This window comes from Amblyraja radiata, chromosome 2 (genome assembly GCF_010909765.2).
Source record: "Amblyraja radiata isolate CabotCenter1 chromosome 2, sAmbRad1.1.pri, whole genome shotgun sequence".
Lineage (NCBI taxonomy): Eukaryota > Metazoa > Chordata > Chondrichthyes > Rajiformes > Rajidae > Amblyraja > Amblyraja radiata.
In genome coordinates, this window is record NC_045957.1 from 87,420,122 (window position 1) to 87,441,680 (window position 21,559).

The window sequence follows — 21,559 nt, forward strand, 5'->3', positions numbered from 1 at the left end:
ACTTTGCTACTCTTTTTCCCTTAACATATCCAAAGAAGCTTTTACTGTCCTTTATATTCCTGGCCAGCTTCCCCCTGTACTTCATCTTTTCAGCCCGTATTGTCCGTTTTGTTTCCTTCTGTTGTCCTATGAAAGTTTCCCAATGCTCTGGCTTCTGGCTACACTTTGCACTTTGCTGTGTTATACATCTTTTCTTTTAGTTTTATTCTATCCCTAACTTCTCTTGTCAGCCACGATTGCCTCCTCCTCCCCTTAGAATCTTTCTTCCTTTTTAGAATGAAATGATCCTGCGTCTTCTGGATTATGTCCAGAAATTCCTGTCATTGCTGTTCCACCGTCATTCCTGCTAGGATCCCTTTCCAGTCTACCTTGGCCAGCTCCTCTCTCATGCCTTCATAGTTCCCTTTGTTCAACTGCATCACTGCCACTTCCGATTTAACCTTCTCCTTCTCAAAGAGTCAGAGGTCTCTCAGTAATCCAACTGTGTCAAAATATCTTAGCTCAACGTAGATCAATGAGAAAGGAGACTACCCTTTGACATACAGGCCAGGAGTTTCAGCTTCCGGGAACATAGTGAGGAACCAACTACCATTTGGAAAGGTACACGGATAGGACAGGTTTAGAGGGATATGGATTAAATGCAGGCAGGTGGGACTAGACGGGACTTGTCGGTCGGTGCGGGCAAGTTGGCCGAAGGGCCTGTTTCCACGCTGTATGACTATGACTAACTCAGTTTGCTGATGGCAAGCAGTTGAGAGATCTGAAATCTGGGATTCAGTTGATTCCAGCCACCACATGACTTAAAATGAGGAGTAGTATTAGCAATTAATCTAGTTGAATGATTCGACCCATTGCGGAGATTGAAATTTGTGCACACTCATGCCATGGGACCAGAGTCAGTTTTCGAATGAAAGCTGGCCAAGTTATCCACAGTTCAGATTCCCCTGAATAGTCCTGGATTAAGAGAGGAATGTGCATGAGCAAGTTGCAATAAATAAATAAATGTGTTGGTTATTAATTGCTCTGATATCTTTTAGTGTGTTTCATACAACACCTAAAAAGATTACACAGTGCAAAAATAATGCCAATAGATAGTGTTTTGCAGATGATGGTTTACACCGAAGATAGGTCAAGGTTTCAAGGTCAGTTTATTGTCACATGTAACAATTAAAATACAGTGAAATTCGAATTACCATACAGCCATACTAAAAAAAAGCAACAAGACACACAACTACATAAAAGTTAACAAAAACACCCACCACAGCGGATTCCCCATATTCCTCAGTGTGATGGAAGGCAATAAAATCCAATCCTCTTCCTCTTTTTTCTCCCGCAATCGGGGCAGTTGAACCATCCACAGTCGGGGCGATCGAAGCTCCCGCAGCTGGGGATCAAAGCACCCGCGTCGGGGCGATCAAAGCTACCATGTTGGGGCGATCGAAGCTCCCGCGTCGGTGCGGTCGAGGCCCCCCGCGTGGTGGCGATCTAAGTTACCACATCGGGGCGGTCGAAGCTCCTGCGGTTTGGAGTTCCCGAAGTCAGTCTCTGACCAGAGACTGCGAGCTTCATGATGTTAAAGTCCGCAGGCACCCACAGTGGAGCGCCAAATCTCGATAGGGATCGCAAGCTCCGTGATGGTAAGTCCGCAGGCTCCCCGGTGGAGCTCTCGTCGGTCTCCAGCAAAGACCGCCAACTCTTCGATGTTAGGCCGCAGTGCGGACGGATACGATACGGAAAAAATCGCATCTCCGTCAAGGTAAGAGATTAGAAAAAGTTTCCCCCAACTCCCCCACCCCTCCACCCCCCACATAAAACAAGCTGAAGAACACTAAAACCATACATATAACACATACAAACATACAACAAAAGAAGGAAGGGACAGACAGACTGTTGGCGATGCAGCCATTTCTGGTGCCACCACAAAATGCTCTAGTAACTCAGCCGAACGTCACCCATTCCTTCTATCCAGAGATGCTGCCTGTCCTGCTGAGTTACTCCAGCATATTGTGTCGATCTTCGACTATAAATAGATTGCTAGGCATCAATAGCTGCACGAAAGCAGCATGTGAGCTCTACCCTAGAATACCAACTTCTCAGGAGTAAATATTCCATTTATCCTCTTGTAAAAATAATTACCCATGTTTTGTGGTTTGTGACAACCTCCACCCGACAAAAAAAAAGATTTTCCTCCCATGAGAAGAAGTTGCTGTGAAGTGCCAGAAACATCTTCCGTGACAGGGCTGTCCACCCAAAGCTCATACCAGCTGCTGCTTTGGTTCAGGCCAGGCATAAAACTGTTACAAACAATTGGCAAAGTCAAGTTTGGATTAACTGGTTGTTATAAAACTGAATGTTTCGGAAAGATTTTCAAGCCTTTAAACCTGAAAACCTTTCAAAACTGCAGTTATATTTTTAAAAGTTAATACAATAAACAAAAATAAATTAAAGTACTGATACATGAATCCCTTGCAACCCCTCAAAAGGAGGGCATCAATAGATCTAACCTATTCTAGCTGATTCTCCTCCCAAAGAGCAACTGGAGCAATTCGAGATCGGTTTCTGAACATCAGTGAACCACAAACGGCAAACTACTGTTCGAAAATTTTGAACCAGCACATCCACGGACCTTTATATGTACAAACCTTTGCTGGGAAGTGTTGGCAGAAATGAGCAGAACTACCAGCATTTCTTTGTCAAGCCCAGCCCAATTATTTGTTATGAACTTGATCACTTAATGCACTAAATAAACAAGAGTAGAAAATGAACGAAACTACTCAAGAAGAAAAATATTTAGGTTTACTACTCCCACCATTGCCTAACCTGGTGTGTACCTGGAATAATACAGAACATTATAAATGCATACAGATCATCTTCTCTCATATAAAAATGCCCTGACTGCTGCTAAATCCTCCTACTACTCCAACATCATCAACAACAGTGAAAATAACACTCAGACTTTATTCTCCACTGTCAACAAACTACTTAAGCCTCCTGAAACCTCGAATCACCTCACCTCCACTGCTCAGTGTAATACGTTTTTGGACTTCTTCAGTACCAAAATCACCAGCATTCATCACCAATTGAACTCTTTCTCAGCTTCTACTCACAACAGCCCACCCTGGACTTCCACACTGGACTCCCCACTCTCCACCCTATCTACTTTCCAGCTTCCAACAGTCGAAGAAATAACTAAACTCATCACCAAGTCCAAGAACTCCTCCTGCTTGCTTGATCCCATCCCTACTGTCCTGGTTCAATCCTGTCTGCCCTCTATCTCACCCATCATAACGTCCATAATTAACTCCTCCCTATCAACTGCTACTGTCCCTACATCTCTCAAAACAGCTTCTGTCACCCCGATTCTAAAAAGACCAGGTTCTGATCCAAACAATCCAAATAACTACCACCCCATCTCCAACCTCCCATTCATCACTAAACTTCTGGAAAGGACAGTAGCGACACAACTTCAAGTCCACCTTCAAAACAATAACCTCTATGAACCATTTCAGTCCGGGTTTTCGCCACAATCACAGCACTGAAACAGCCTTGGTAAAAATTACAAATGATCTCCTTCTCGCAGCTGACACCGGCCACTTATCCATCCTGATCCTCCTCGACCTCACAGCAGCCTTTGACACCATCTCCCACCCAATTCATCAACAACAATGCACTACTTTGGTTAGGGTCCTATCTACACGACAGAAAACAGTTCATCCAGGGAAATAAAGTCACATCCACAACTGCCACAGTCACCCATGGTGTTCCTCAGGGATCGGTGCTGGGGCCACTGCTTTTTATCATCTATATTCAACCTCTTGGCAATATTCTCTGTCATTTTGGAATCAATTTTCACTGCTACGCCGATGATACACAACTTTACCTCTCCACAAAACCAAACACCTCCCTTCCCCCAACTGCCTTCCCCCAACTGCCCTCACCACCTGTCTTCAAGCTATCAGCAACTGGATGTCACTCAACCTTCTAAAACTCAATGGAAATAAAACAGAAATCATGCTAATTGGCTCAAAGTCCACACACTCCAAAACCCACCCGTTCACCATTTCAGTTGATGGCTCACCCATACCCACCTCCTCCCATGTCAAAAGTCTCAACATCATTCTGGACAGTACACTTTCCTTTGGCCCCCACATCAGCAATATCACACGCTCTGCATACTTTCATCTCCGCAACATCTCCAGACTCCGCCCCTCCCTCTCCAAAGACAATACAAAAGTCCTCATCCACGCTCTGGTCACATCCCGCATCGATTACTGCAACGCCCTCTTCACTTGCACCTCCAATAAACTTCTTCATCGCCTCCAATGCATTCAGAACTCTGCAGCCCGGATCATCATCCGCACCAGATCATCGGACCACATCACACCCATCCTCATTCTGCTCCACTGGCTCCCTGTGCACCACCGGATTAACTACAAGATTTTACTGCTGACCTTCAAAGCCCTACACCACCTTGCTCCCCAATACCTCTCTGACCTGCTGCTACCATACACTCCTTCCCGGTCACTTCGTTCCTCCTCAGCTGCAATTTTAACTGTCCCCACATTTAGACTCAGCACCATGGGTGCCAGAGCCTTCAGCTGCTCTGCCCCACATCTCTGGAACACTCTCCCACCTCCCATCCGTCACCTAGACACTATTGATCAATTCAAATCACAACTTAAAAACACACCTGTTTAGATTAGCATACCCGACATAACTTCCACCATGTTCACCCTGATTTTAATGACTTAAAATGTTTTGTGTATTTTTGTTTTTTTTGTTTTTTGTTTTTAATCAACTTGATTTTAATATTGATAATGTATTGTGATTTTATGTCCTGTAAGGTGTCCTTGGGTGTCCACAAAGGCGCCAGCAAATAAAATGCATTATTATTATTATTATTATAATAAGCATAACTATCATCCTTTACAAAGAACTGATCTAAACAACCAAAAGAGTTTTGGTGGTAATTTAAAAAAAGTCACATCTCTCTGCTCATTAACAGTTGAGTAGCTCTGAATGCTTGGCTGGAGCCAGTGGAGTTTTAGAACAAAAACACAATGCAATGTATTTAATATCGGTCATGACCCAAACTAAATGCAATTAGGGTTTTGTTATTTGGATGAAGTTTTCATTCTCCCTTGTAATGCATGTTTGAGATGAAAGCTAACAACAGAAAGACACCCGGATTGTAAAATAATACATATAAATGTTACGGAGTTTGTACCTTCTCATTTCTATACCGACTCATTAGAAATTCCAAATTAACAAATTGATTTCTCACCAACATTTAATCTGAATCAAAAATCTTTTTTAATTTTTAAACACCATTTTATCTTTCAAATGTTTTGAGCATTCCTCTGCAGATTTCTAACATTTCCATTTTGATACATCTTTAATTAAAGCAGACAATTTGCACTAACTAATCTGATAAAACCAATTATGAATTTAGATTTAGTCTTTCAATATAAATTCACTTCAGAAAATCATTGCAAGCATATCTGCAAGTATATTATTGCCTTCACACATTTTGCAGTTCACAATATTAAACGGCTACAACCATCTCTTTGACCAGTAGTTTATGACAAGAAGGCTTTATGAAACACATGCTATATTAAAGTTAAATGATGGAATGACTTACATTTATCCACCAGCTGTCCGTGCAATGCGTAATTTGGATTTCCCCTTAATCTGCTTACAGTAGACAATAATTTCAATTTGTAATATAAAGCATTGTTTTCATATTGAAGAAGTTATTGTTTACCTTTCATTGACTTGAATGGATTTTTCTGCACCATTTGGTAAGGTGACCAATAGGTCCACTATCCCAGGCAATACGTTTTCTTTCATGTCTCGAGGATTCTGCTCACTTTGTACAACTTTACAATTCTTAGTAGCAGTGAGGATCCTGCGAGGAGCTGGCTGTGGTGGTGGTTGTGGCGCTCGACCCTTCATTCTACTGAAAAAGAATGAACAGATATATAAATACAGAGAATAGCGCAAACAATTAAATTCAAAACAAACAATTTAAACGTATACTTTCGTTTGACAAAATCAGTTACATGTGCTGGCCACATATAATTGACCCAGGGGGAGTGGGAGTGTGTGTATCTTCTCGAAAAAACGATGCGGTAACGGTAAAAGATTTACATATTCTGGTAGAGATTTTCCACTGGAGTCAAAATCACCTTATCTGAAAAATTCATGTTTTATATCTCGAGTTATTAAGTAAAATGTTCAAAAATCTGACAAAACTTTGAAAAAAAACTGACTGTCTTTCACTGATTACGTCACAATGGATCTGCGCGCCGTTCTTCCTCGTGCTGCGAGTGACATCACACCCCCCCACCCCTCCCTCCCTCCTCCCCCTCTTTATTCAAAACTTGGCCCGTCGACTGAAGACCAAAGATCATAGCTGAAGACCGCGGCGGTCCAACTCGCGGTCCTTCTCTCTCTCTCTCTCTCTGCCCTCTCTCTCTACCCTCCCCCCTCTAGATGCACCTGCGAGTTGGGGGGCTATGCGTGAGTGGATAGACCGGGGATGGGGCAAAAGGAGCGAATGAATAATATTAATATAATATCAAGGGGGTTAATTAGTGTGTGTGTGGGTGGGGGGTGGGGGGTGGGGGGTGGTTAGTGTATGTGTGTCTATAGGGGGTGGTTAGTGTGTGTGTGACGCCATAGCCCCCCCCCCCCCACCCCACCCGCAACCGGTTCCCACTTGATCTAGTTAAGTATAAAAGTCACACAAAAGACGTGATTGAACCAAGGCTCTGATGATGCCTGGAGAAGAGCGGTTCTGGTAAAACCCAAACGTTGAAGAGATTCTTAATGAAAAGGTACTAGTTGATAGTAATGTTGACAACAGCTTTCATCGTGTTGATACTGATTAAGAGAACATTAATTGTCCTGATTTTTTATGAACAGAAAAATGCCAGAGTTGTAATTGTATTGGAACATCTCAGTTGGCGCAGTTAATCCTGAGTTGCAGGGGGTTTTTGTACTACATGTGAAATGTTGTCTGCTCCAATAGATTTTGACATATCCACACTACCTGGCCTTTTATTATCATGTGAAATGAATCAAATTGCCTGGCTTCTGCGATGGAGGCATTCTCAGGAAGCAGCAAAGCTGTCTGAACCAAGCTGTGAATGCTTGTCATTCTTCATTCAACTGTGGCACATTTGGTTTTAAAACAATTCTTCCATCTGTCAGTAGGTGGCATGCATGAACATCCTAAACCTGTATGTACATTTTCAACACCTTCCACAAATGGGTTGTTCTATTTGTATTTATGAATGAGCAGTGCTGGAGAAATGGCAGCTAGCTCCTTTTGAATCAGCTAGTGAGCATCACTAAATACACTAAAAACAAGGATGGATTTTGTTATTTCTGTTTCCAATGATGGCTAACACTAAATGCCAATTTTCTTTTCCATTCATCGTGCGGAGATCTCAAATGGTACGCCACCTGAAACACCATCAGTGTTGGATAAATCCATTCCCTCTGGCAGATAAGTGGATTGCAATGTAATGAGTTGGACACAAAGAAATATTAACTATACAAAGCTCTCCTTTCTAGACGTGCTTACTGCCTGATAGTGGCAGTCAAAGTCTGCCAGGTCTGCCCCCCTTTATTAGAGTAAAGAACAAACACCTTTACCATACTTTGAATACAATTATCAAATAAGATAATTGTTGTCCTCGAATTTGAGGTATGTGTGGGAATCTGGATATTGCTTATTGATTGTCCTCAAAGGACTCAATTAGACAGTGTATGAGAACACAGAACTCTTGTTCTTTGCAGTTTCACTGCAAGCAGAAAACAAAGTACAGGAATAACTCAGCGGGTCCAGCAACATCTCTGGAAGACATGGATAGGCAACATTTCAGATCAGGTCTCTTCCTCAGATAGAAGATGGGCCCCGACTCAAAACATTGCCTATCCATGTCCTCTAGAGATAATGCCTGACCCACTGATTTACTCCAGCACTTCGTGCTCTGAACAAGATTCCAGTATCTGCAGCTTGTGTCTCCACAAGTTACAAGCTTCTGTTTTTCAAATTATTTTTCAATTTTACCATTTTATGCTTTCTTTTGCTTTTAATAGAATTTTATACAACCAGCACATTACATCCGAAAAAGTTTTGTCAATGCATTGTTTTAAATGCTGTTCCACTTCAGCATGACAGACTGCTAATGTTGAAATGTTACTTTTTAAGATTAATGAAAATATAATTTGATTTCAGCAATTTCCAGTTTTTAAAACAATGATACATGGCTGTGACATGTCACATTTACAAATACAATATGCCCACAGAGGTGACTTCTGCCCATACATTCAAATTTCTTGTTGAGTTTAGTTTATTGTCACGTGTACCGAGATAGATGAAAAACTTCAGTCAGCGGAAAGACAATACATGATTACAATCGAGCCATCCACAGTGATAAAGTCGAATCAAAGATAGCCCATGGGTCTCCAACGAGGTAGATAATCGTTCAGGACTGCTCTCTAGTTGTGGTAGGATGGTTCAGATGCCTGAGAATAGCTTTGTATAAACTGTCCCCGAATCTGGAGGTGTGCGTTTTCACACTTCTATATCTTTTGGGAGAGGGGACAAAAGGTATAGAAGATATCCAAAGACGTACAGGTATGTCGGTAAATTGGCTTGGTAAATGTAAAAATTGTCCCAAGTGTGTGTTGGATAGTGTTAATATGCGGGTTACGCTGGTCGGTGTGGACCCGGTGGGCCGAAAGGCCTGTTTCCGAGCTGTATCTCTAAACTAAACTAAAGTTTACTGAGTACTTCGAATGATTGTCCAAGTTCCTGCAGTGAACAGTTTCTTCTGATCTCTACTCAATCATTGCGAGCCTTTCACAAACAATTCATGGGAAACGTTTTTGTGACATATCTTGGAACGAAAAGTACTGTCGGTAAGCAACACGAACCTTTACAGAATACTATTTTTCAGCTACAAACAGTCCCTAGTACCGGAAGTGGTGGCGCTGCCTTGCAGCTGCGGCTCGTCTGCAGTCTGTTTGTCTTTTATTTTTTTGTTTCTTTTGTCCCGTTGTTTATTTCGGTTTATTTAGTTGTGTATGTGTGTGACATGTTTTTTTACTCTTCCTTCGGGGGGGGGGGGGGGGGGGGGTGGGGGGGGGGGATGCGACCTTTCTTGCCGAATCCCCGTCTCCGTGTCCGTCTGCGCTGAGGCCTATCGCGGAGCTGGCGGCCTCCAACTGCGACCGACCTCGATGCTCCGTAGGCAGAGCCAGCCAGGACCTACCAATGCGAGGCTGACCGACTTCGGGGCTGTGGTTGCGGGGCGACCAAACCTCCGACCCAATCTATGCGAATGCCACACTTGCATTAATTTTATACCCCTCAATGCCAGCTCATTCAACTGCTTAGGACGCGTCTTAAAAGTTGGTACTGTTTCCACCTCCATAACCTGGTAGCTTATTTCAGATACCAACTACTCATTGTTTGCAAAATTCACCCCTCAGATCCCCTTTAGACCTACTTCTTCTCACCTTAAATCTATGCCCTCTCATTTTTAGAAATCACTTCCATAGAAAACAGACTCTGGCTATCTATATCCATACATCTCATAATTTTATACATCTCCATCATGTCACATCTCAGCCTCCCTCATTTATAATTGCCATACATGGTAAACATGCATTTGTACCCAAATCACTTATCATCATAGTTTACTCATCATACATACTTTAGATTTCAGGCAAGATTTTAGACATGTATTCCATCTTTCTCCCTTATAATTTTAAAATGAAAAACAATGTTATGGTTAACCATCAATACTTTTAAGATAAAGCACGTTGTTTCTTATCAAATTTTGCCTGACAGCCCAAGACCTCCAATCCAGGTAACAACTTTGTGAATCTTTTCTGCACCCTCCATCTTAATTGTCCTATAATATGTGGTCCAGAATTACACATAATACTCTGAGGTCTAATCTCAGAGGTATTTTTTTACTCTGGTATTCTGCTGTCCCAACTTTTATAATCAGTGCATCGGCTCATGAAGGCAAGCATACCATACACCTTCCTCCCCACCCTATCTATCTGTATTTCCATTTTTATGGAACTATGCATATAGCAGGCCCGTACGAAGCTTTTCAAAAAGGGGGGTGGCATAACAGGATTACAAAAAACTTAATGTGAAATAATGTGCACGCTGCGCACATCACGAGCGCGAAGCATGAAGTCCCTCGAGTCCAATATTTCAGAAATTAACAGGAATCTGAGAGGTAGCTTTTTCACACAAAAGGTTGCTGAGTGTATGTAATGAGCTGCCAGAGGAGGTAGTTAAGGCTGGGACTATCGTAATGTTTAAGAGACATTTGGACACGTACATGGATAGGACAGATTTAGATGGATATGGGCCAAACGCGTGTGAGTGGGACTAGTTTAGATGGGACATGTTGGTCGGTGTGGGCAAGTTGGGCTGACGGGCCTGTTTCCACATTGCATCAATCTATGACTAAAAAGTGAAGAAGAAAAATGCATGTAGATAAGTAGAACAGATTTGAAAGAGGAGTGAAATGTAAAGGCAGAGAGAGGTTTATGGGTGGAAAGGAACATAGGAAAGGAGGGGGGAGAGTGGGCTTGGGCAGATGGGTGAAGGGAAAATAGTCACAAAGTGCTGGAGTAACTCAGCGGGTCAGGCAGCATCTGCGGAGAAGATCAATAGGCAACGTTTCACAGAGTGCTGGAGTAACTCAGCGGGTCAGGCAGCATCTGTGGAGAACATGGATAGGTGACGTCACAGAGTGCTGGAGTAACTCATTGAGTCAGGCAGAATCTCTGGAGAAAAGGTATAGATTATATTTCGGGTCAAGACCGTCCTTCAGTAATATTCATGATGAGACATGCATAGACATTTCTGAATGTTACCCAAACCATCGTGAGCTACTTTGTTACGGTGCTTGCCCTCTCCTATAACATATCTGCTGCCTTGGGTGATGCAGGACAGGACACAAGCTTTGGGACATAGTGTGAAGCTGTTGCCGTCTGTCCCAGCCTGGTAAAAACCTGGATGGAGTGGATTTGGAGAGGATGTTTCCACTAGTGGGAGAGTCTAGGACCAGTGGCCACAGCCACAGAATTAAAAGACATTCCTTTAGGAAGGAGATGAGCAGGAATTTCTTAAGTCAGAGGGTGGTGAACTGTGGAATTCATTGCCACAGACAGCTGTGGAGGTCAAGTCAATGGACATTTTTCAGGAGGAGGTTGATAGATTCTTGATTGATACGGGTGTCAGAGGTAATGGGGAGAAGGCAGGAGAATGTGTTTGAGAGGGAAAGATAGTCATAGGGTGATACAGTGTGGAAACAGGCCCTTCGGCCCAGCATGTCCCATCTGCACTAGTCCCACCTGCCCACGTTTGATCCATATCCCTCCGAACCTGTCCTATCCATGTACCTGTCTAAATGTTGCGATAGTCCCTGCCTCAACTACCTCCTCTGGCAGCTTGTTCCATACACCTACCACCCTTTGTGTGAAAAACATACCCCTCAGATTCCTATTAAATCTTTTGCCCTTCACCTTAAACTTATGTCCTCTGCTCCTCGATTCACTTACTCTGGGCAAAAGACTCAACCATAGCTATTCAAATCATGATTTTATACACCTCTATTAGATCATCCCTCATCCTCCTGTGCTCCATGAAATAGAGTCCCAGCCTACTCAACCTCTCCCTATAGCTCTGGCCCTCTAGTCCCGGCAACATCCTCGTAAATCTTCACTGTACCCTTTCCAGTTTGATGACATCTTTCCTATAACATGGTGCCCAGAACTGAACACAATACTCTGAATGCGGCCTCACCAACTTCTTATGCAACTGCAACATGACCTCCCAACTTCTATACTCAGCCTGACCCACTGACTTACTCCAGCACTCTGTGAAACGTCACAGAACAGGGCAAGATTAGCAAGTTTGCTGATGATACAGAAGTGAGTGGTTTTGCAGATAGTGAAGATGGTTGTGAAAGATTGCAGCAGGATCTGGATCAATTAGCCAGGTGGGCAGAGGAATGGTTGATGGTCGCATGGTTCCATGAAGGTTGTGTCGCAGGTATATCAGGTGGTCAAAAAGTATTTTGGCACTTTGGCCTTCATCACTCAGAGTATTGAGTATAGAAGTTGGGAGGTCATGTTGCAGTTGTATAAGACGTTGGTGAGACCGCATTTAGAATATTGTGTTCAGTTCTGGGCACCATGTTATAGGAAATATGTCAAACTGAAAAGGGTGCAGAGATCCCCATCCTGGATCAGTCCAATCAGGGTTGTGCCGTCCGCAAACTTGAGAAGCTTGACAGAGGTGTCTGTAGAGGTGCAGTCATTGGTGTGGCGAGAGTAGAGGAGAGGGGAGAGTACGCATCTTGCGGTGCTCCTATGCTGAGCATTTGCGGGTCCGAGATATGCTTTCCCGCCTCACATGCTGCTTCCTGTCTGTCAGAAAGCTGGTGATCCACCGACAGAGGGGTTCAGGCGCAGTCAACTCAGAAAGTTTGGAGCGTAGTAGCTCTGGCACAATGGTGTTGAATGCAGAGCTAAAATCAATAAAACAAAATCCTCGCCTACGTCCCCTGCGGTCTAGGTGCTGGAGGATGAAGTGCAGGCCCAGATTGACTGCGTCATCCACAGATCTATGCAAAATACAGAGGGTCCATCAGAGGGATTGTGATATTTTTCAGCTTGGCCAGCACAAGCCTTCCAATGGTCTTCATGACTACAGAGGTCAGTGTGACAAGCCTGTAGTCGTTAGACCAGTAATCCTTACCTTTTTGGGTGCAGGGACAATAGTGGAGACTTTGAAGCAGGCAGGGACAGTACATCTTTGCAGGGACTGGTTAAAAATGAATAATTGGGTGTGAAGTGGTGATTGGAGTGGGGTGGGTGTAGAAGGGCCCAGTCTTTGCAGACGGAGGTCAGGCTGTGAGTGGGTGTGAAGTGTTGGTTTGGGTGGGAAAAGGTCCACTCTTTTCATACTGGAGACTTGCCTTAAGTAGGTGTGAAGTGGTGAATGGGAAGGAGAGGGTGCAGGGTTCATTCTTTGTATTGTATTGTAATGTATTCAAATTTATTGTCATTGTCTCAATTAGAGACAACAAAATGAATTTCCCTTTACAGTCAGTATCATAAAAATAAATAAATAATAAATAATAAAACATATTAAAAATAAAATAGAATTTAAAAAAAAAAAGCACAAACACAGAAAGTCCACGACACAACATAACACAATGGCACCAAGGTGAGGAAGGCACCATAGTCCAGCCAGCCTCCCCTCCGATCTTCCCAGATGTTCACCCGTGGTCGGGGTCTTCCAAGCACCCGCAGTCGCCACCCCGAGCGGCCCGATGCTCAGACCCTCTCGCCGGGCTGATGGAATGCCGACGCCGAACCCCGACGGTGAAAATCCTCCTCAGCGGCCCGGACCTCCCAATCAGCCGCCTCCCATCGGAGTCCGCAGCTCCCGAGTCCGCAGGCCGAGCCGGGCAGAGTCGCAGGACCCTACGATGTATGTCAGCGCCGCCCGCGTTGGGAGCTCCGCGAACCACAGCTCCAGGATGTCGGTGCCGCAGGTCCAGCACTCCGGGCTCCAGACGGCGATCCCCGGTAAGGCATCGCCAGCCCCGCGATGTTACAGCGCTGTCCCGCCGCTGCTGGAGCTCTGGTCGGTCCAGACAGGAAAGGCCGCGCCAATCCAGTAGGTAGACCGCTGGGGGGGGGGGGGCGAGGACGCGTCCTCTCCAGGAAGCGACTGAAGGACGGTATCCCCCTTACCGTACCTTCTTCCCCCACATTAAAACATTAAAAAAACCATTAAAAACACACTTCAACATAACAAAAAAACAAAAAGATACCGGGCTGAAGGTGGAGGCAGCTGGCACCAGCGCCACCGGACTGGGGTCTGGCTGTGTTTGTTGGGGAAGAGGCACCAGGGTTACGTTTCTGATTTTCAAACCTGCAGTAAAATTCATTCAGGTCGTTCGTCAGCTGATGATTGTCCAAAGAGCAGGGGCCTTTCCTCTTATAGCTGGTGATTTCTTGCATGCCCTTCCAAACTGAAGAAGAGTCACTAGCTGAGAACTTGCTCCTCAACTTCTCAGAGTACCTTTCCTTGGCAGCTCTGATTCCTCTTCTCAGCTCTTTATCGATTAGGCTATCTTTTAACTCTTTAACGATTAGGCTATCGGCTTGATGCATATTTGCCCCCAACCCTCCCCCCCATTCCCGCCGATCTCAAAATGGAAATGTTACATGTGTATATAATTATCCCATTAAAATGTGTATTTATGTCACAAACTATGGAATTCACATTTTTCAGTATTGTTATCAAGGAAAAGAAAGCCGTTCCAATTGTTTGATATTATTTGATATTGTTTAATATTATTCATATGGAGAAAATATAATAGCTCTAAAACATAACTTAATTTTGCAATCTCACTAAAGATAATCCCCCTTTCCCTCTCCCCTCCCCATCTCTCTCTCCCTTCCCTTCCTCTCTCTCTCTCTCCCCTCCCCCCTCTCACATCCCCCCCCTCTTTCTGGCGGGGGGGGGCGAAGATGAAGGTGGCGCGGGCCCAGCGGGCGGGGGGGGATGAAGGCGACGTGGGCCCAGTGGGGGTGGCGTGGGCCCAACGGGAGTGGCGTATGCCCAGCGGGGGTCAGCGGGGGAGGCGTGGACCCAGCGGGGGTGGCGTGGGCCCAGCGGGGGTGGCGTGGGCCCAGCGGGGGTGGCGTGGACCCAGCGAGGGTCAGCGGTGTGGCGTGGACCCAGCGGGGGTGGCGTGATCCCAGCGGGGATCAGCGAGAGTGGAGTGGACCCAGCGGGGATGGCGTGGGCCCAGCGGGGGTGGCATGAGCCCAGCTGGGGTGGCGTAGGCCCAGCGGGAGTCAGCGGGGGTGGCGTGGGCCCAGCGGGGGTGGTGTGGGCCCAGCGGGGGTCAGCAGGGGTGGCGTGGACCCGGCGACGGGAGAACGGAGAACTGGCCGTTTCCAAAGTGGAAACGCTGATTTTTAATTTTTACCGATATTTATTTTTTTTCGATTTTTTTTTTTTTGGTGATTTTTTCTTAAGGGGGAAAAAAGGGGGGTGCGATTGCACCCCACGCACCCCCCCTTCAGACGGCCATGATATAGAACATAGAACAGCACAGGAACAAGTCCTTTGGCCCACGGTGTCTTTGCCGAGCATGGAATACATGCCCTTGCACCCAAATCGCTCATCATCAAACTTTATGATAGCCTAGATTTCAGGTAAGATGTTAGAATTATAATGTATCTTTCTCCCTTATAATTTTAAAAGTAACCCACGTGTCCATTCAAATAAAAAACAAGGTTATTGTTAACCATCAACACTAAGAAAAAGTACTAATCAATATTTAATTTTAAAAAATTGCTGATTGCAATTCAAATGCGAATTTAATTGCTTACAGGTTGTCAGGAGTAATGGGGAGAAAGCCGGAGAATGGGGTTGAGAGGGAAATATAGATCAGCCATGATTGAATGGCAGAGTAGACTTGACGGGCCAAATAATCTAATTCTGCACCTAGAACATGAACAGCACATCCTAACATACCCAGTTTTCAAAACTAATTACATAAATACATTATTTGTTAATCACCATATTTCCTTGACCTGTTATGTATTTTGGAATTTTCAAAACCCATGAAGGCATTGATAATTTGCTAGGCCAGCTTAAATTAAATTTAATGCAGAGATTGAACATCATTAATACTTGATGACAGCTATTCCCTGAAAGTGAAGTAAAGAAGGGAACAAGCTCCATAGTGAGTAGTACAATGTTGAGAAATATGCTGGGAGAGTTGGTTTGCCTCACAGCAATGTGGACCTTTCAATAAGCAACAGCAGCACGTGTCCTTGAAACTGTTCCTCTACTGCTGTTAGTAAACACTAGAAACAGCCATTGAAACAAATCAATGTGCCTTAAAAGCTAAGAACAGATTTCCACATCTTCTACTGTGAACTTAATTCATGCTTAATTCACTGCTACCAGAGGAAAGCAATTCATGTTGTGCTTCTAAGAAATCTTCCCAAAACAAGTTAGTAAACTGCGTACTATGTGAGCAGACTCAAATCTGTAGATTGTTAAATAACCTCTATATACAGATTTACAATCTTGAATTTGTAATAAAGCAGTAAGACAATATATGGAAATGTCAGTATCTGACACACATTAAGCAATCCAGAAATGTACTGTTTATTAAATGTAATGTTCCAATCCATCTCTTTTTTGTGGGGAAACCTAATCAAAACAGTGCCTCAATGACCATGAAAAGCAATTATATTTTTTGCTTAACAGCTTAAGTCTGTACATCACATTAACAAATGGAATAGAGGAGATCAAACTAAATTAGTGAAATAAGAATGAACAACAAATCATACAACTACTTCACAAAAACCGTTAAAGATCACAATTAAAATTACCAAAGAAAATCTGCAAACTTACTTTTCTGGAGTTCGTATCAGAGAGTCAGGCGGTATGGAAACAGGCTCATCGGCCTGTTGAGTCCTTGCCAATCAATTTGCCTACCTGAGCATTTACATTAATCAGTGTTTTTTTTAATTCCCTCCAATTCCCATCAACACTCTGTACATTCTACCAACTCACCCATACCCTAGGAGTATTTAACAGTGGCAAATTAACCTAAAAATCCACATGCCTTTGGGATGAGGAAACCAGAGCATTGTGAGGAAGCACAAATGATAACAATGAGAACATGCACATTTCATGCAGACAGCATCGAAGATGAGGATTGAACAAGGGATTTTACTTCGGAGTCACGTGAGTGACTACGTGAAGAACCCGCTCAGCACGCATGCGTGTCATTACGCTACACGCATTGCGAAACGTCAGACGCGGTGGAAGGACGGGTCAGGGAGGACCGCGAAGCAGGACCAAGTCCTCGAAGCAGCAGGATGGTCAGGGGAAAGAACTTCCAGTTATTTTATAACAAACCAGTTAGAGAGACTGGAACATTTGCAGAAAGAAATTTAAATTCTGTAAATTAATTAAAACCCATAAATAGGGTTATATTTGTGTTAATACATTTTATGATTTCAATAACGGAAAGAAAGGAATAGAAAGGAATAGGCAGAGACAGTAGGCTGTGGGAGAGCCGGGAATGGGGGGGAAGGAGGGAGAAAGCAAGGACTACCTGAAATTGGAGAAGCCAATGTTCATACCGCTGGGGTGTAAACTACCCAAGTGAAATATGACGTGCTGTTCCACCAATTTGCGGTGGGCCTCACTCTGGCCATGGAGGAGGCCCAGGACTGAAAGGTCGGATTCGGAATGGGAGGGGGAGTTGAAGTACGGAGCCGCCTGGGAGAACAGGTTGGTTATTGCGAACTGAGTGTAGGTGTTCTGCGAAGCGATCGCCAAGCCTGTGCTTGGTCTCACCGAGGTTGATCATACGCTGAATAATCCAACCACATTTTTGTTTGGAAGTGGAAAGAAATAATAGAAATTGCATTCATTGCAACGTGTAAAAAGAGTTGAGATACTGTATTATAATTTTGCTGCATGTCATTGTGGTATATATCATGTCTTGATTGGTGAATATGTTTAGTTCGTGACTTTATTTGAAGCAGAAATAATATGTGAATGCTTCATTGAGCATAATTCCGACTGGTAACTACGCACTTCGTCCGAGCACAATATCGCACGTGTCATGCAAGCCATCTTAAATTACCACCTAAACTGTAATTTGGCAACCTAAAAAGCTGCCTAGGTTGCCCGGCTGACAACAGAGAAAAAAAGTCAAGTGAGAGCCCTGATGCTTGGGTAGTTTGAGATTAAGGAGGAGGTGGTGCTGAGGTCTTGAAGAGATTGAAGAGATGGGGCACTACAATGCTGAGAGCTTGCACTTTGTATCTTTCGCTTTGCTCTACATATTGTGCTTGAGTTTGACTTGATTGTATTTATGTATAGTATTATCTGATCTGATTGAAGAGCACGCAAAACAAAGCTCTTGGTATCTGTGACAAGAATAAATCCTAACTTAACCTAAATTGGGGTAAAGCTAATGTTGATGGCATTAGACGGAAACATGCAATGGTTGATTGGGAGAGGTTGCAGGGAAATAGTGTTTCATGAATCTGATATAGGTTTTTGAAGAACTGGCCCAGATCATTCATGAGGGCAGTACACAATGTCTACATTGAATATAGAAGTCTTTTGATAAGGTCCGCATAGTAGGTTGGTCTAAAAGGTTAGATCTCTTGAGATCCAGAGTGACCTGTACAATTTTAGATTCAAAATTTGTTTGGTGGTAGGAGCGAGAAGGTAGTAGTGAAGGGTTGTTTTTCAGACTGATAACCAATGGTGTGTCACATGGATCGGTGCTATATCCACTGTTGTTCGTCATCTATATTATGTTGTTAATGGTTAATATTATTATCATGTATGCTGAGATACTGAGATTGAGGTTTATAAAATCACGAGAGACATAGATAAGGTGAATGGCCACCATCTTTTTCACAAGGTAGAAGAGCCTAAATCTAGAAGGCATAGAAGGCAAAGATTAAAAGGAATGCAAGGCCTTCACAGATGGTGGTGCCTAGAAACTGCAAGTGAAAGTGGTTGAGACAGGTATAATAACATCGTAAAAGACATTTGGACAGTTACACGGATAGGAAACGTTGCGAGAGATATGAACCATTGGTATGCAAATAGGTCTAGCTTAGATGGTCATTTTGGTTGGCATGGATGAGTTGGCCTACTTCCATGCTGTATAGCTCTATGACTGTAACCTTTAATGTATTTAGAACCATGTATTGGGTCAATGATAAAACTGTGGCAATTCAGTTACAGATGAACGATTAATAATCCAAAACATTCCTCACTGTGGGGTCAATGTTGTGGAGAAAATAAATTATTGAAGAAAACCTTGTGCAATCAAGAACCTATAGGTGAAGCAACTAAGGCATCAGGTCCGTAGCAACCTATAAGTGACAGAACCAGTAATTCTGAGATATACCATGTCACAATTATGTACCATGTTCCAAACCTCTCTCTTTAATATTTTACATGAAGCACCTTTGCCAATCTGAATTAACATCTCCATTAACGAAGGGTTGAAAATTAACATTCATGCAATCAACACCACATGTAGACCCACAGATGTGCCAGTTACATACTTTATGGTAGAACTCCTGAGATCAGATAAAGAATCAATACAAAATTGATCAAATACTGCAAAGTAAACTGCCATCTAGCCCATGTCAACAAAAAAGCCACGTAGAAAGCAAGAAAGCGAAGGACACCAGTATGTAGAACAAATAGCAAGTGTCAATTTCAAATATGACAAATAAATGAACATAGCCTTTGAGAATTAATTGGGGCATCTCGGAATTAGAATACTTGCAGAATAATTGTATGAAATGTTACAAATTACTACTTATGCAATAGCTAGGTATTATGTAATCATGGCATTCATGTTGGAACAAGAGTGCCCAGATCAGAATTCTATATCGGTTGGTGATTATGTAACCAACCTACAATCTGATATGCAGTCCTGTTGAGAAGCAGTGAAGTGATGATTTAAATCCTGGCTTATTTACATTTTGGTAATACTTATTCTTCTTGCTTCCCTCCCTGCGTAGAATTCAGTAACAGGTGGTGAGATTACCAAAGACCCTAACTGAACTACAGGTATAGTGAACAGTTGAGAGGACACTTCAGCCTTCACTGTTAGAATTTTTGCAGAGGAGGCATTAAACAGAGATATCTGCCCAGAGGAATAAAGTCACATAGTGTGATTCAAAACAAAAAGATTTTGAATAGAAACATAGAAAATAGGTGCAGGAGGAGGCCATTTGGCCCTTCGAGCCAGCACCGCCGTTCATTGTGATCATGGCTGATCGTCCCAAATCAATAAGACGTGCCTGCCTTCTCCCCATATCCCTTGATTCCACTAGCTCCTAGAGCTCTATCTAACTCTCTCTTAAATCCATCCAGTGATTTGGCCTTCACTGCCCTCTGTGGCAGGGAATTCCACAAGTTCACAACTCTCTGGGTAAAAAAGCTTTTTCTCACATCAGTCTTAAATTATCCCCTTTATTCTTAGACTGTGGCCCCTGGTTCAGGACTCGCCCAACATTGGGAATATTTTTCCTGCACCTAGCTTGTCCAGTCCTTTTATAATTTTATATCTTTCTATAAGATTCCCCCTCATCCTTCTAAACTCCAGTGAATACAAGCCTAGTCTTTTCAATCTTTACTCATATGACAGTCCCGCCATTCCAGGGATCAATCTCGTGAACCTAGGCTGCACTGTCTCAATCACAAGGATTTCCTTCCTCAAATTAGGAGACCAAAACTGTACACAATACTCCAGATGTGGTCTTACCAAAGCCCTATACAACTGCAGAAGAACCTCTCTACTCCTATACTGAAATCCTCTTGTTATCAAGGCCAACATTCCATTAGCTTTCTTCACTGCCTGCTGTACCTGCACGCCAACATTCAGTGACTGGTGTACAAGGACACCCAGGTCACGCTGCACATCCCCCTTACCTAACCTAACCCAATTGAGATAATAATCTGCCCCCTTGTTTTTGCCCCCAAAGTGGATAACCTCAACTATATCTATTTTATACTGCATCTGCCACGCATCTGCCCACTCACTCAACCTGTCCAGGTCACCCTGCAACCTCCTAACATCCTCTTCACAGTTCACACTGCCACCCAGCTTTGTGTCATCTGCAAACTTGCTGGTGTTGCTCCTAATTCCCTCTTCCAAATCATTAATATATATGGTAAATAGTTGCGGCCCCAACACCGAGCCTTACGGCACTCCACTTGCCACTGCCTGCCATTATGAAAAGGACCCGTTCACTCCTACTCTTTGCTTCCTGTCTGCCAACCAATTTTCTATCCATGTCAACACCCTACCCCCAATACCATATGGTCTAATTTTAGTCACCAGTCTCCCGTGCGGGACCTTATCAAAGGCTTTCTGAAAGTCTAGATACACTACATCCACTGGCTCCCCTTCATCCATTTTACTTGTGACATCTTCAAATAATTCCAGAAGATTAGTCAAGCATGATTTCCCTTTCATAAATCCATGTTGACTTGGACTAATCCTTTTACTGTTTTCCAAATGCCCCATATTACCTCTTTAATAATTGACTCCAGCATCTTTCCCACCACCGGTCAGGCAAACTGGTCTATAATTCCCCGTTTTCTCTCTCGCTCCTTTCTTGAAAAGTGGGATAACATTAGCTATCCTCCAATCCACAGGAACTGATCCTGAATCTATTGAACATTGGAAAATGATCACCAATGCGTCCACTATTTCTAGAGCCACCTCCCTGAGGACCCTGGTATGCATACCATCCGGTCGAGGGGATTTATCATCCTCCAGTCCCATTAGTTTACCCAATACTATTTCTCACCTAATGAAAATTTATTTCAGTCCTTCTACCCCCTTAGATCCTCTGTCCTCCAGTTCATCTGGGAGATTGTTTGTGTCTTCCTTAGTGAAGATCCGAAGTACCTATT

At 43.5% G+C, this 21,559-nt stretch overlaps 1 protein-coding gene across 11 annotated transcripts in view; it reads right to left on the reverse strand.

The window, feature by feature from the left end:
• Positions 1-21,559, reverse strand: part of cobl (cordon-bleu WH2 repeat protein) — a 255,373-nt gene that overhangs the window by 151,233 nt on the left and 82,581 nt on the right. For 9 of the 11 annotated variants that reach the window (XM_033050014.1, XM_033050048.1, XM_033050025.1 and 6 more), the window contains one exon: positions 5,765-5,959. In XM_033050014.1, coding sequence (XP_032905905.1) covers positions 5,765-5,959 — 195 coding nt within the window. The remainder of the gene's footprint in view (positions 1-5,764; positions 5,960-21,559) is intronic. The other 2 variants (XM_033050042.1, XM_033050032.1) reach the window with 1 other exon arrangement.